Consider the following 13,305-nt stretch of genomic DNA (forward strand, 5'->3'; position numbering starts at 1 on the left):
CTAACTGGACACATCCCCTTCTCCCTGCCAGACCTCTTGCTGCCTTGGGGATATGGCCCAACGCAGGTGTGGACTGCTCACCTAGCCCAGGGGCACCATTTCCCTGGTCACTGGGCCAGGGCATCCCATGGAGGTTCAGCACATCTAGTGTGAAGCTGTAGTGGACAGAGCCATCCTATCCTGAGTCCAGCTGGCTGCTCCAGGGGTAAACAGGAAACCCATCTCTCCCCTGCTCTGTGCTCCGTTCTTTCCTGCCTGCAGCCCTGCTCACACGCCACGCCTGGTGCCCTCTGCGTCGCGCCGCCTGAGATGCCCACACTGGCCTCTGCTGGGGCTTGGTCTACCCTCTCCTGGGGCTGCAGAGGCCAAAAACGCAGCGGTGAGGGGTCCCAGGAGGACCCCAGAGGCCGTGGCTGACCTCTGCCACACCCCACCACCTGACCAGCCTGACCTGGGAAGGTAAGGCAGCGAGATCCCTTTCCAATCAACTTCAGAATGTTCACAGGCAGGCCAGGAGGCAGCCCTACTGACCACGGGGCAGATGGGGAACCTGAGGCCAGCGTGGGCACAGCCTTCTGAAGTAGGAAGCAAAGCTGGGACCAGCTTCTTGACCCCAACCAGAACCTTGGACCCCATGCCCAAAGCTGGCCAGGCACCTGTCCCAGGGCTCTGAGTGGACACCCAGTGTGGACAGCCCGGACAGCCAGGGCATGCCCTGTCCTCAGGGGATGCAGGCCTAGCTCAGAGGCACAGCTGGCTCCTTCCAAAACTGAGTCTCTGCAGGCAGGTGGTATGTTCCAGGACTCTGAACAGGAGCAATCGGAGGGAGCAGGAGAGGCTGCCGGGCAGAGAGTAGCCGTGGGGGATCTCTGGACTCTGCCTGTGTTGAGCCCCTCCAGCCTGGGGCATAGGGTGAGCTCCACCTGCCTCAGCACTCCCCTGGGGCAGACCCATGGGGCAGTAAGTGTGCCTCAACCCTCTCAAGGCCCGTGGGACCTCCTGGAATCCAAAAGGGTGTGAGCACCCACCTTTGTCCTTCACCCCACTCCTGGGCAGCCTCCCTGTCCGTGACATGCCCTGGGTTAGGGCGGGACCCCCTACCTCCCGCACCTGCCGCAGGCTCTGGGGATGGGAGCAGAGAGGAGTCAGTAAGGACTCGGATATGGGTCAGGGCAAGGCCGGTCCCTTGGGGCCCTCTACCAAGGCTCCTTTCTTTGGATTGGTTCAGATCTCCACCCAGTGAGGGGCTGGGGCAGGGCAGAGCTTGTTAGGAAGGGATCATGGGGCAGTGGGAGACCCGCACATCTAGCAGGCATCAGATGGGCCAGGGTCCACCCTGGCTGGCACCCAGGAGCTGACACTGAGAAGACTGGCACTGGAGGACCCGGGGCTCAGCTGTCTCCTCTCTCAGCCTGTGACCCACCTCTGGGAATCTTTCCAGAGCATTCCCTAACATGCCCGTGCTGGGGCGGGGTGGGGGTGGGGCGGCCTGTTAACCCATTCACATAGCCCACTAATCAGCCGCTCCCAACCTCATCCCAGCCCCTGGCAGGGGTGACAGTCTGACGACTGGGGTGCAGCCCAATGAGGAGGCATGAGGAGGAACTGGGGCTCACTGAGAACAGACAGGAAGGGAGGAAGGGGCTGCTCCCGTCCTGGTCCTCCCGCCTGTCTGCCCCACCGCACCCGGGGGGAGCGAGTCTCTTCCCACTGCTGGGCCTTAGAGCCCCTCTGTCCGCACACAGCCAGCCCTGAAGTCTGCTGGTTCTTCCACCCGGGGGCGTGGAGCCGGGCCCTGGGCCTGGGGTCTGGGTGATGGGGGCAAAGCCCAGCTTGGCCCCCACACTGTAGTGAGCACACTCACCAGGGCACCCCGCCTTTCTGGGCCGTGGGGCCCCGCAGGGACTGTGAGCAGGCTGAGCGCAGGGCCACTGTGGGCTGGTGGGGAAGGATGGGGAGTTGGGGGGCTCCGCCTGCCAGCTCTAGCCATGGGGCAGGGGCTCTTCCAGAAGGAGGGCCCCGCAGGCCCCACTAATCATGCTTGAGGGCAGGAGCTTCGACTGTCACAACGTTGGTGGCTGGCACCTCTCTTGTCCCCATGGAATAAACGGGGCACTGAGACCCAGAGAAGCGAAGCCCCTGGGCTGTGCTCAGGCAGAACCTGCCCTGGCCCTGGGGTGGGGAGAGAGCTGGATCCTGTGAACACCAAGACCGACCAGCCGGTGGGCGAGGCCGCTCTCCTGTGCACAGCATTCGGGTGGGGAATTTCCCAAGCTGCCTGGCTTCTCTCCGGGCCAGGACACCCAAGCAGGTGGGGCCAGAAGGAGGGAAGGGCTGTGGGTGCTCAGGGCTAGAGACATGAGGGTGTCCCAGGCTGTGGGCAGCTGGGGATGACCCGGAGCGGGGCTCGCATCCCGAGGACCGTGGGGCTGGTGCAGCATGGCCTCGCTCCCGCAGGGCCCTTGGCACATGTGTGGTCTGGGTGTGTCCTCAGCAGCTGCCCAGCTGCCCTGGGCACCTACCCACCATCACAGGGACTGATGCTTGGGGGCCTCCCGAGGAGCCTGAGGGGCCCTGGGGCTGGGGCTGGGGTGCTGGCCAACCCGAGGGAGGACCTGTTTCGGCCACCTAAAGGCCACCAGCATTCCTGCATGTCTGCCTCCTAGAGGATGCCTGCAACTGAGCGGGAGGCTACCCTCCCGGGGCCCCCCCAGCTACACTGGGCCCCAGGGACCCACGGAACGGGCTGTTGTCGGCCACCCAGCCTACCTTGCCCATTCCCAGGTCTCTTCTGGGGGCCGACTGGGCCAGGCCCCTGCAGGCTCTCAGGCTGTGGCAGAGCCCTGGGGGAGGGCCCAGGGGCACAGAATGAACAGTCCCTTCTGTGGATCACTAACACGGCCTGGTGGCCCCACGGCACTGGGGAGGCCTTGGGCCCAGCCATGTCCACCACCCCACTGGAACCAGCCAGGACCCAGGGTCACCGGCTGGGCCTGAGCCGGGTCTCTGGCTGCTTCAGGGTTAGACTCTCAGGTCCCAGGGGGCAGCTCCCCACCACTGCCGGCAGCTCAGCCAGGCCCCTCCCTGGAAGGCCCCCCACTGCCCTGGGCCTCCTGTTTGTTCGCTGACAGATCCCCGTTATCAGTGGAGAACACACACAGGAAGTCCGGTCGGGAAGGGCCCATCCCAGTCCCGATTTACTCGGGATGGAGCATAAAAAGCCGCCCTTCCTCGCCCCGGGAGGAGGCTCCCTGCCCCGAGAGGCTGTCACGAATGGTCGAGATGGAGGCTCCAGCAGACAGGCCAGGCGGGTGGCCTCGGGAGGTGCCTGGGGTGGCCAGCCCAGGGCAGGGTCCACTCCTGGCCGGGGAGGCAGCAGTGCTGGCCATGGCCAAACCCAGGCCTGGGCAGCATCAGGTATGGCAGGGGTGGCCTGGGAGGGGCAGGGAGCTGGCAGAAAGGGTGAGCATGCCCTGGCCCCCACTGACCCACTGACCGCAGCACCTGTTGGCTGGGCATGCACCTGGGCCGGCTCTGCACGCTGCTCTCCTGCCGCCATCTCATGTCCCTTCCTGCTGGTGCCATCCCCACTGTGTGGGACACGAAGGTCCCTCGGCTGGGGGTGCCTGCTGATGGGTGGCCCAGTCTGGACTGAGTCTGGCCTGCCCTGGGTGGCCCAGCAGCCACTGGGATCCCTGGAAGGAGCCGGACTCTGCCACATCCTCCCCGCAGCAAGCGACGCTCTGGCCCCGCTCTCTTCCCTGGAGAGGCCCCTGGGACCAGCTCACCCCTCCTGAGACCCAGCTGTCCCAAGGGCATCCACCAGGCGGAGGGGCACTCTGAAGGGGGGTGATGGAGGGCCACCACCGGAGTGACCGGCCCCAGGGGGAGGAGCCCAAAGCCAACTCTGAGTCGGGGTGAGCATGAATGCCGGGGGAGCATGAATGCCAGGACAGGAGGAGCCCCCCACCTGGCTGGACTGGCTTGGTGTGGTGCAGTGAGGGCTCATCAGCCCACCTCAGACCCTGGGGAGCACGCTCTCTGCCCACCTCCCAGAGTGGCCCAAGTCCCTGCTCAAAGGGCCTGAATCCCCATTGTCTTCCCGCCACACCAGCAGTCCGAGCGGAAGGCCCATTTTCCAGATATGGAAGCAGCAGGTGAGGACCAGCTGACCCAGCAACCCGAGCCGCCTCTTTCTGCTCAGTCAGGAGGCCACAGGCTGGTCACAGGGTCAAGTGACCACAGCTTCAGGGACAGGATGGGGGCAGGGGACAGGCAGAGAAGCTCTCCCTCCAAGTCCCCCAGGCTCAGCTCTTAACTCTTCACTTCCTGGGGCTGAGTGAGGGCTGCCTGCTTGGGTGTAGGGGCCACTGAGGTCCCCAGTGGCAGGAGCCCCCCCACAGTGACAGGCAGCAGCTGTCCACCTGCCTGAGGGCATCTGCCTAGGGCTTCTGAGGCCCCTGGGCCAAGGCAGAGACTGAAGAGTGGCAGGAAGGGGAGGTTTCGTTCTGGGGGCTTCTGTCTAGGCACCTGGGTCCCCTCCCTTCCTGCAGCTCCAGGGCACCCCAAATAGGCCTGGCCGGATGCCCCCACAGCTACTGGCTCTGCAAGGTCCCCCCCTTCTCCCATGAACCGCAGGCCCACCCCCCAGGCTCTGCAGAGGGACTTTGGGCTTTACACGCAGCAGCTTTTCCAGCCTCAGTGTCCGGGGCCCGGGGCACGAGGTAATAGCCCCGTTTGGCAGATGGGAAACTCCTGTGTATCCGCAGGCTGAGGATGCGAGCCTCAGATCAGAAAGGCCCATCTGGCTGAGGCCATCATGGGGTTGAGGGTCTCTAGGCCACGGGCAAGCTGAGGTCCCACAGCAGTATCAAGCCTGGCCCTGGCCCCCTTCACCTCCCTGGAAGTCAGGGTGACCGAGGCTGTGTGCTAACCCACACCGTGTCTCTGACTTGCAGACCCACAAAGGGCAGGTGGCACAAAGGAGGCATGGGTGGCCCCCACCACCTGGAAAAGCAGCAGCTCCCAGTGTCCAGGGGATGACACAGCCCCCCGTCTCTAGGTAAGTCCCTTAGAAAGCCCCAGATGCTCTGTGTCTGGGAATGTTTTACATGTGCGCGCGCGCACACACACACACACATGCACATACACACACACACACACACACACACACACACACACGCACGCACACTTAGGTGGCCAGGCCTGGCCTCAGGTTCCAGGGCAGAAACTGCCCAGGTAGGCAGGCCCAGCGTCCCACACAGGGTGACTGCTGTGACCACACCAGTGACAGGGCTCCTGGGCAGGACGCGCCTGCACCTGGGCCCCGTGCTGGCTGCTGCCTCCTGGTGGCATCTCAGCTCCTGACCATTGTGTCAGGTGGGGCTACTTGGGCTCACCTCGGAAATGCAGAAATGAAGCCCCAGAGGGGAGAGGTGACAGGACCAGGAGTTGGCAGCGCTAACTGTGGGGTTGGGGGCACTCCCTGAGGGCCTGAGGGGCACTCAGAGTGGTCCTGTCCTGGACAAAGGGGCCTTGCAGGCGCCCTAACCTGGCACACTGGTCGGGAGGGAGGCCTGGCATCGCAGCGAAGGCCCAGCTGGGCTCTGCCACAGCTCTGGATGTGTCTCCTGGGAGGACCGCCTAGGGGCTTATGATGTTCACCCCACGTGGGGCTGCCAGGCAGGCGTCGGCCTTAGCCAGCCCCTGGCGCCTCGTGAGCCGGCCACCCGGCTGTGATGGGCGTCCCCGGGGGATGGTACGCAGCCTGGGGGGTGGCTCCCCAAGCGGCCTGCGGCTCCTGGCCGGCCGTCCCAGTCCTGCGTCCCCCGCCGGCGCGCGCCTGCCGCGAGGACTCGGAGCGGCTCGGGAGGGGCGGCGCCGCCGAGAGGCGGATCGTGCGTCAGGAGCCCCGTATTTCCAGCCGATTCACTGCCCGGCCGGGAGGCGCCGGCCGCCCCGTGCCTCAGTTTCCCCATCTGCGCAATGGGGACGGGCGGGCGGGGCGCGGCCGCTGTGGACGCGCGGGGGGCTCGGAGCCCACCCTGGCGGGGGCGGGGCCGGGCGGCCGGGGCGGGGCCGCGCGGGCGGCCGGGCGGGGCCGGGGCCCCTCGGCGCGGCGGCGGCGGCGGCGGCGCGTGCGCGCCCGGAGCGGGCGGTGAGTGCGGAGGAGCGGGGCGCCGGGCGGGGGCGCGGGGGCCGCCGAGGCGGGGACTGCTCGCCGCTCGGGCTGGGGGCGGGGGTCGGGGCCTCGCCGAGCGCGGAGCGACCGCGTGGAGCCGAGAGGTGAGCGGGCCAGAGGCGCAGACGCCGCCGCGCGGGCGCCCGACCCCCAGCCCGGGCCCTGGTCCGGCGGCTGGGTCCGGAGAATGGGCCCAGCGGCCCTGGGAAAGGGCGCCCCCTGCCGGTGCCGGGTGACCGGGCCGGGCCGCGCGGGGGTCGGGGTGGGGGCACCGCGGCCCCTCTGCCGCCTGGCGGGCCCTGCGGGTCCTCCTGGGCCTGACTCAGGGCCTCGGAAGCCCCGGACCCCGTGTCACCCCTCCCTCCCTCCCACCCCCCGCGGAGCCGGCCGTGCCGAGGGAAGGGGAGGCGTGGGGTGGGCTGCCGAGAGGGCGCATCCCCGTGAGTCAGACTTGTCGTCTCACCCAGCCTGCCCCAAGCACCGGGGTCCTAACGTCCAGGGCACCCCTCCTGGTGGCAGGGGGGCCCAGGGCCATCGCCCCACAGTGGAGCCGAGCCCCCCCTCTGCGGACCCGGGTAGGGGCTGCGGGGCTGCAGCCCGGGCAGGTGCAGGGAAGGTGGTGGGCATGGTTCATGCTGACATTCGGAGGGCACCGGACATTATAGCTGACCAACCTGGGGTCATGGCAGCCAACTCCCGCCCTGGCTCCCTGCTCCAGCAGGGCTGTAACCCTAAAGGGAAATGAGATTTTGCCAGCCCAGCACAGGCTGGGCAGCGCCATCGGCTTCCTCCGGCCTAGGGGAAAAGCATGACTTTCAAAAATTGAGTCTCCTTTTTTTAAGGCACCAGTGTCTCTCCAGCCTTCAGTAAGTGGGGAAGGTGCGGGGGTGGCTTACATCTGCATGAGATGAACGTCCCCCAGGTGCCCAGTGCTGTGAGCCCAGGGTCCAGGCAGCCCTGGCCTACCCGGCCAGCCTCCTGAGCCCGCCGACCCACTTCTGCCTCCGCAGGGCCCCTTCTCAATGCCCCTGTCCCCACCTTTTCAATTCTTGCCTGGATCGTCAGGCCTGCCCCCTAACTCCGTGCTCCACCCAGGGCCCACCCCCGGAGTGCATCTTCTCAAGCCAGCTCTGACTGGCAGGATGTGCTTCTGCCCAGAAACTGCTGAAAAGCACCCCACTGCCCCCAGACTAAGTCCCAACACCCCCTGCCCTCCCATCACAGGCCTCCTCCAGCTGCCTCCCTACCCTGCCCAGGGCCATGAGATGTAGTGGTCAAGTGACCGTGTGGACTAGGCATGGCATCACTGTCCCCTTCACCATTGAGGGCTCCAGAATTGTTCGTAGTGGTCATTGTTTATGGGACTGACCATCAGAGCTAGAGGAGGGGCTTCCAAGACCCTAATAGTGTCCTTGCAGAAACTGAGCCCCAGAGAAGGGGATGACCTTACCCTCGCTTCGCTCCCAGCACTCACAAGTTCAGCCTCCTCCTGTGCCTGCTGGGGGCCCTGCAGGGCCAGGCCGGCCCACCTCAGGGGAACCCGGCCCCTTGGGGGCCTTGGGTGGGATACCCAGAGCATGGAGCAGGATGCACATTTGGACAGCAGCCCCCCCACCAAGACTGAACCCCCCTCGAGTTCTCAGGGCATGTTGCGGACCATTAATTCTGGGCTAGGGTTTCTCACATTCGCAGGAATCCTCTCTCAGCCTCCCTAGTCCCAGTCCACAGCCAGGGCAGGAATGGCGCTTGGCTCCACTGGCATGTGGGGGACTGCTCTGGTTGCCCCCGCCAGGTGGGTGCCCAGTGAGGCTGCTGTTCTGGGAGCCCTGGACCCAACAGGTTCAGTCCCCAGTGGAGGAGTGACCCCCTTCTAAATGTAGGTCCCCGCTCTGAGGATGGCCGTCAGGGCTCCTGGATGCCAAGTGCCTGAACCCTGGATGGGCTCCCCTGCTGCCCCCGTGGCTGGCTTCCCATTTGGGAGAGGGGACACTGAAGGCCAGAATGGCTGAGCCAGCTGGGCTGGGTCCCTGCTCTGCTCACTAACACCCCGTTTGTGGACTGAGATCAGGGTACAAACTGGACCCCCACCTTCCCAAGTGAACTTTCCAGGAGCCGGGGATGCCGTCAGGGCTCATCCAGACTGGACTCCAAAGCCAGTGGAGTCCAGATGCCCCTTGCCCCACTTCCTGGCCTGGATGTTGTGGCCCTTCTGTGGTCCCTGGGCAGGCTGCCTGTAGCTGGTGAGGGGCTGGCCTCGCAAGGTGAAGCAGGTTGGGGAGGGGAGGAGTTGGCACCCGACTGTTGGAGCTGTCCCCCTGGCAGGAGGCTGTGATGGAAGGTCCTCGAAGAGTGGCTGCGTGGGCACCGTGGAGCCAGGGGCACAGCCTCCTGGGGGCACAGACTCAAGGGGGCGTCATGCTTTGCCTGCAGGCCACCTTGAGAAGGCCGTCCCGCCAGGAGACACGGGCCATGTGGGGTCCCCGGAAGCTGCTTCTGCTGTGGTGCCTGGTGCTGGCAGCAGGGGGCACAGAGCACATCTACCGGCCTGGGTGAGCCAGGGTTGGGCCTCTAGGTGCCGGGACAGTGCGGGTGAGTGGCCGGGGGCCCTCGGCGCCTCCCCAGAGCAGCCCTAATGCTTGGGGGTGCTGCAGCTCTTCCTTGAGGCGTTTGCTGAGTGCCCTTTCCAAGGTGACCCTGGGAAACCCTTTCCCCAGGTTCCCGCTCCCTTGGGTTCTAGGGCTGGAAGGATGCCGGCTCTGGGAGCCCCTGGCTGACCCCTGCCCCTGCCTCTGCAGCCGCAGGGTGTGTGCCATCAGGGTCCCCAGGGGCCCCTTGTCTGAGTCCTTCGCACAGCGCGTGTACCAGCCCTTCCTCACCACCTGCGATGGGCACCGAGCCTGCAGTACTTACCGGTGAGCCCCGCCCACACAGGGCCCCCATCTGCTACTCCAGGCCTGGGGCCCTGGAGGGCAGGTCATCCTGAATGGGAAACCGAGGCCCAGAGTGGTCAAAGAACCTGCGGAGGCCACGCTGAGTGGGTGGCTGTCCTCGTCTGGCTCCCTGCAAGGGCACCCAGGGCATCTGCTCCCCACCCTCACTTTCAGGGGGAGTTGCCCATCATGCCTACTCCCTTCCATTTTTGGGGCACTTAGTCCCTGCCTGGCATTGCAGGTTATAAGCTCTTATCCACTCGGGGTGATGCCTACCTCCCTGACACCTCAGTCGTCCTGCTCGTGCTTTTGGGACTACAGTGGGCACCCCTCTCCCCGTGACAGCTCCCAACAGTCATAGATGGCAACAATACCCCCGAAATGCTCTGGACATCAGAGCGGCTTAACTGCCAGTGGGAGGGGTGTCTCCTTTTCTCAGCTACAGTAAAGTGCCTTTACAAGGTAAAAGGCTTCCCTGGTGGGACATCCCTTACCCCCGGCTGAGAAGGTAGAGGGCTGGGGACAGTGTGTGTGGGGCCCAAGCTGGGGCCCTGAGACGCATGCCCTGTGTGGGGCAGGGCCTCATGCCTGTGTCCCTACAGCTCAGCCTTCTTTCCCCAGCCAGAAACGTGCTGAAATTTTGCAAAGTGATTGCTGGCCAAAGCGGGGGGTGGTAAAGCCCTGATGAGGGCGCCCCACCCTGCCTGCGTGGGGAAGAGGGCCTAGAAGTCAGGATTTCAGAAGTTCCCAGTGGCTCCTGAACCAGCAGTCTGAGCACTGGGCTGGGAGAGCACCCTCGGGTGGGGAGGGAAGGCAGGTAAAGAACTCCAGGGGCCAGCTGGACCTGCTGTGGGCCTGGCAAGCGCCTTCCCTCAGGGTCTAGATCCGCCTCCCCTAGAGTAGGAAGCCTGCTGGGCTGGCATGTCTGGGTACAGGGGTCACCTCTGCCACACACAGCTGGGGTTTCCTGACAAGCCTCGGGGTCCCCACTCAACACCGCAGTATGGAGCAGGGTCTCTGGGGACATACTGAGTGGGGTCATGGCTTACCTGGCTTCTGGAGGGCGCGGGGACCAAGCCAGCCTGGGAGGCGGTTGGATGGGGAGGGCAGGGGGTGTGTTACTCAGCATGTCTGTAGAACACTTGATATGGGCCCAGGAGACCTACCGGGCCACCCAGAGAGGCGCAGCCCTATCTGAAGTGCCCCCACACCCGCAGGACCATCTACAGGACTGCCTACCGCCGCAGCCCCGGGGCGGCCCCCGCCAGGCCTCGCTACGCCTGCTGCCCCGGCTGGAAGAGGAGCACCGGGCTCCCGGGGGCCTGCGGGGCAGGTGAGGGCGCCCGGCCCGGCGCTGCCGGTGGCTGACGTGGCAGCCTGGCGGGGGGGGCCTCCCTGCTGCATGGCTGCCACCCGACGGGGACCCTCCTGGGCTGGTGACAGGCCTTCCCATCCCCACAGCGATATGCCAGCCACCCTGCCAGAACGGAGGGAGCTGCGTCCAGCCCGGCCGCTGCCATTGCCCTGCCGGGTGGCGGGGCAGCACCTGCCAGACAGGTGAGGCTGGGTCCTGCTGTCCTTGAGGGGAAGGGCCCTCTGGGCACTGCTTGGAGGGCCCTTAAAGGAGCTCTTGAGTGCCAGTGTGGCACTACTGCCTGCCTGATGCCCCTTCCCCAATCCCACAGATGTGGATGAATGCAGCGCTGGGGGAGGCAGCTGTCCCCAGCGCTGTGTCAACACCGTGGGCAGTTACTGGTGCCAGTGTCCAGAGGGGTACAGCCCAGCTGCGGACGGGACGCTCTGCTCACCCAGGAGAGGGACTCCCGGGGTGGCCCCAAGCCCCAGGACAGGTAACCTCAGCGCTTGCCCCTGGCCCCTGCTCCTGCACCTGGGGAGATGGGCAGGTGGGGGCAGGGCACGCTGGCGGCCTTACCCTATAGCTCTGCGATGACCTCTTGGTGGGAGGACCTCCAGGGCCCAGAATCGGGGGAGAGGCTCCCCACCACAGTGGGGCTGAGCCTGTGTCCAGGAGCTGCGGGCCAGCCCCCCACCGCAGACGGGTGGAGCCCTGGCACGGAGGAAGGATGGGGGTGGTTTCTCAAGGGCACTTCAGGGAGGGCTGTGGTGGCGGCTGGGGGCTAATCTTATTAGCACAGAGAGTGGAGGAACGTCCCTACCCGGGGGTCTGTCTGTGTGCCGCCGGGCAGCCTGGAGACACCGCACCTCGCTGGCGACGGGACATTATTACTTTTGGTACGCGCTGTGACACTTCAAACTCGTACCGTGAGTAATAATGCGCCGTCGGCAGCCCAGCACCGAGAGCGCGGCACGGACCTTGGCTTAGCCAGCACAGTGGGGACCCGGCGCCCAGGGGCCGTGGAGCTGGGCTGTGCCCACAGGGCCACCCCCAGACCTCCGGGCCGGTCTTGGTGGACAGCCGGGGCCCAGAATCGGGCAGGGGGCTCACCACAGCAGTGGGAGCTTGATCCCCAGTCCCCAGGACTGTGCCCCCCACCCGCAGCAGACTGGGACCTGTTGGGGTAAGGGACCAGCCTGGGTGTGGGGACCCTGGCCCCGACTCAGCACTGGGGTCTCCCCAGGAGTGGACGGCCAGGTGGAGGAGGAAGTGCAGAGGCTGCGGTCAAGAGTGGACCTGCTGGAGCAGGTGAGGCCTTGGCTGGGGCCCTTTTGTCCCCTGGGGTAGTTGTGGGGTTCAGTGGGGTGCCCTGGGGAGGGAGTCTCCATGACGGACAGAGGGATGACTAGGACCCCCAGGAGAAGAGGGCTGCGCTCAGCCCCCTCCCTAGGGCCCTACAGAGCCTGACCCCAGGTGCAGCCCACCCCACACTGTTCCTCTAGCCTCCCCATGTGGCCACTGGCCTGATGCCCCCCCGGAAACTCTGGGGCACCCTTCCTAGCTCCTCTGACCTGGGAGCGCAGGCCTTGGGGGCCGTCCGCCAGGCTGGCCTGCGTGAGGTCCGACTGAGCCCACCCTCCCCGGGCTCTCCCGACGCGGAGGCTCCCTCTGGTGGACATCCCGGGGCCTGCAGCTAGAGCCGGGTGGGGTTGGCAGAGCCTCTCCGTCCGCAGCAGGTGTCCGTCCTTAAAGCCGGGTGGGGCCGCCTCACAGGCCCTTCCCCACCCCCCGGCCCTCTGCACGCCCCAGAAGCTGCAGTTAGTGCTGGCCCCGCTGCACAGCCTGGCCTCGCGGGCCCTGGAGCACGGGCTCCCGGACCCTGGCAGCCTGCTGGCCCACTCCTTCCAGCAGCTGGACCGCATCGACTCTCTGAGCGAGCAGATCTCCTTCCTGGAGGAGCAGCTGGGGTCCTGTGAGTGCTGCGGCCCCCACCCCCAGAGGCCAGAGGGAAGGCCAGGCCGCCACAGGCCTAGGGGGCAGATCTGGCTGGGCTGGAAGGTGGCGAGGAGCAATGACCTCTGACCTCAAGCCCAACCCACCTGCAGGTTCCTGCGGGAAGGAGCTGTGACTGGCCTGGCCCGGGCCCCTGGCGTCGGCTCCCAGCAGCCCATGGACTCTGTCTCCTCGCCCTCCCCTGACTGTGGGGACTGTGAGCCAAGCAGGGGAGGGCGCCCCCTCTCCTTAACCCAAGGGGTCCCTGCACAGGGCAGAGTCGGGTGCGGGTCCTCCACGGTGTGAATGCCGTCACCCCCAGCTCTGGGGGAAGGTACGAGGGCTCCCTGCCCCGAGCCCGCGCCTGAGCGGCTCACCGGTCAGCATGGGGAGGGACCTCTGATCTTTGCTGGAGTAAAATCAGAGTTCAGGAGCACTGTGTCTGTGGATGGATTTGGGGGGCGATCTGAAGCTGACAGGGCCTCCCCCACCCCTCCCCAACATGCTGGCTGGTGGGAGGGAGAGGACCCCCACTGAGCAGGGAGCAGGTGGTTTCTGAAGGTGATCCTGGTCACACACAGCCCTCTCCTGGTGACAAGCTGACCACCTCCACCCAGTGGCCGAAGGGCAAATCTTCAGCTCCTGCCCTGGTGCCCACCAGATCCCCAGCATGCCCACCAACCGCAATCAGGCAGACATCCCCACCCACTGAAGAAAGCATTACAGATGTCTTGGGCCCTGGAAGGGTGCAGTGCGGCAGGGCGGGGACTCGGGGGCTCCTACACGGCCTCCAAAGGAGCAGGAGATGGGGGCAGCCTCAGAGACCCCAGGGCTGCCGGGCTGTG

General features: G+C 66.1%; 1 protein-coding gene across 20 annotated transcripts; it reads left to right on the forward strand.

Moving 5' to 3' along the window:
• The first annotated feature begins 277 nt into the window (after positions 1-277).
• EGFL7 (EGF like domain multiple 7) lies at positions 278-12,893 on the forward strand. Of its 20 annotated transcripts, XM_073221683.1 has the most exons (11): positions 3,230-3,417; positions 4,115-4,157; positions 4,959-5,062; positions 8,612-8,730; positions 8,896-9,093; positions 10,329-10,444; positions 10,555-10,668; positions 10,797-10,961; positions 11,712-11,776; positions 12,202-12,440; positions 12,574-12,893. In XM_073221683.1, exons 4-11 carry the CDS (start codon positions 8,651-8,653, stop codon positions 12,764-12,766), a joined length of 1,170 nt encoding a protein of 389 aa, XP_073077784.1. In that variant the 5' UTR covers positions 3,230-3,417; positions 4,115-4,157; positions 4,959-5,062; positions 8,612-8,650; the 3' UTR covers positions 12,767-12,893. The 20 variants fall into 20 exon arrangements, with proteins under 20 accessions (XP_073077806.1, XP_073077784.1, XP_073077779.1 ...); XM_073221705.1 differs by lacking the exons at positions 3,230-3,417; positions 4,115-4,157 and adding an exon at positions 278-459; XM_073221678.1 differs by having other exon boundaries at positions 3,230-4,157.
• The last annotated feature ends 412 nt before the right edge of the window (positions 12,894-13,305 follow it).

The sequence above is a fragment of the Manis javanica genome, chromosome 2, assembly GCF_040802235.1.
Source record: "Manis javanica isolate MJ-LG chromosome 2, MJ_LKY, whole genome shotgun sequence".
NCBI lineage: Eukaryota > Metazoa > Chordata > Mammalia > Pholidota > Manidae > Manis > Manis javanica.

Coding starts and splice junctions, on each gene's coding strand:
- EGFL7 (XM_073221674.1), top strand. CDS start 8,597: ATGCTTTGCCTGCAGGCCACCTTGAGAAGGCCGTCCCGCCAGGAGACA. Junction 10,445..10,554: donor CCCGGGGGCCTGCGGGGCAG/GTGAGGGCGCCC, acceptor GGCTGGTGACAG/GCCTTCCCATCCCCACAGCG. Junction 12,441..12,573: donor GGAGGAGCAGCTGGGGTCCT/GTGAGTGCTGCG, acceptor ACCCACCTGCAG/GTTCCTGCGGGAAGGAGCTG.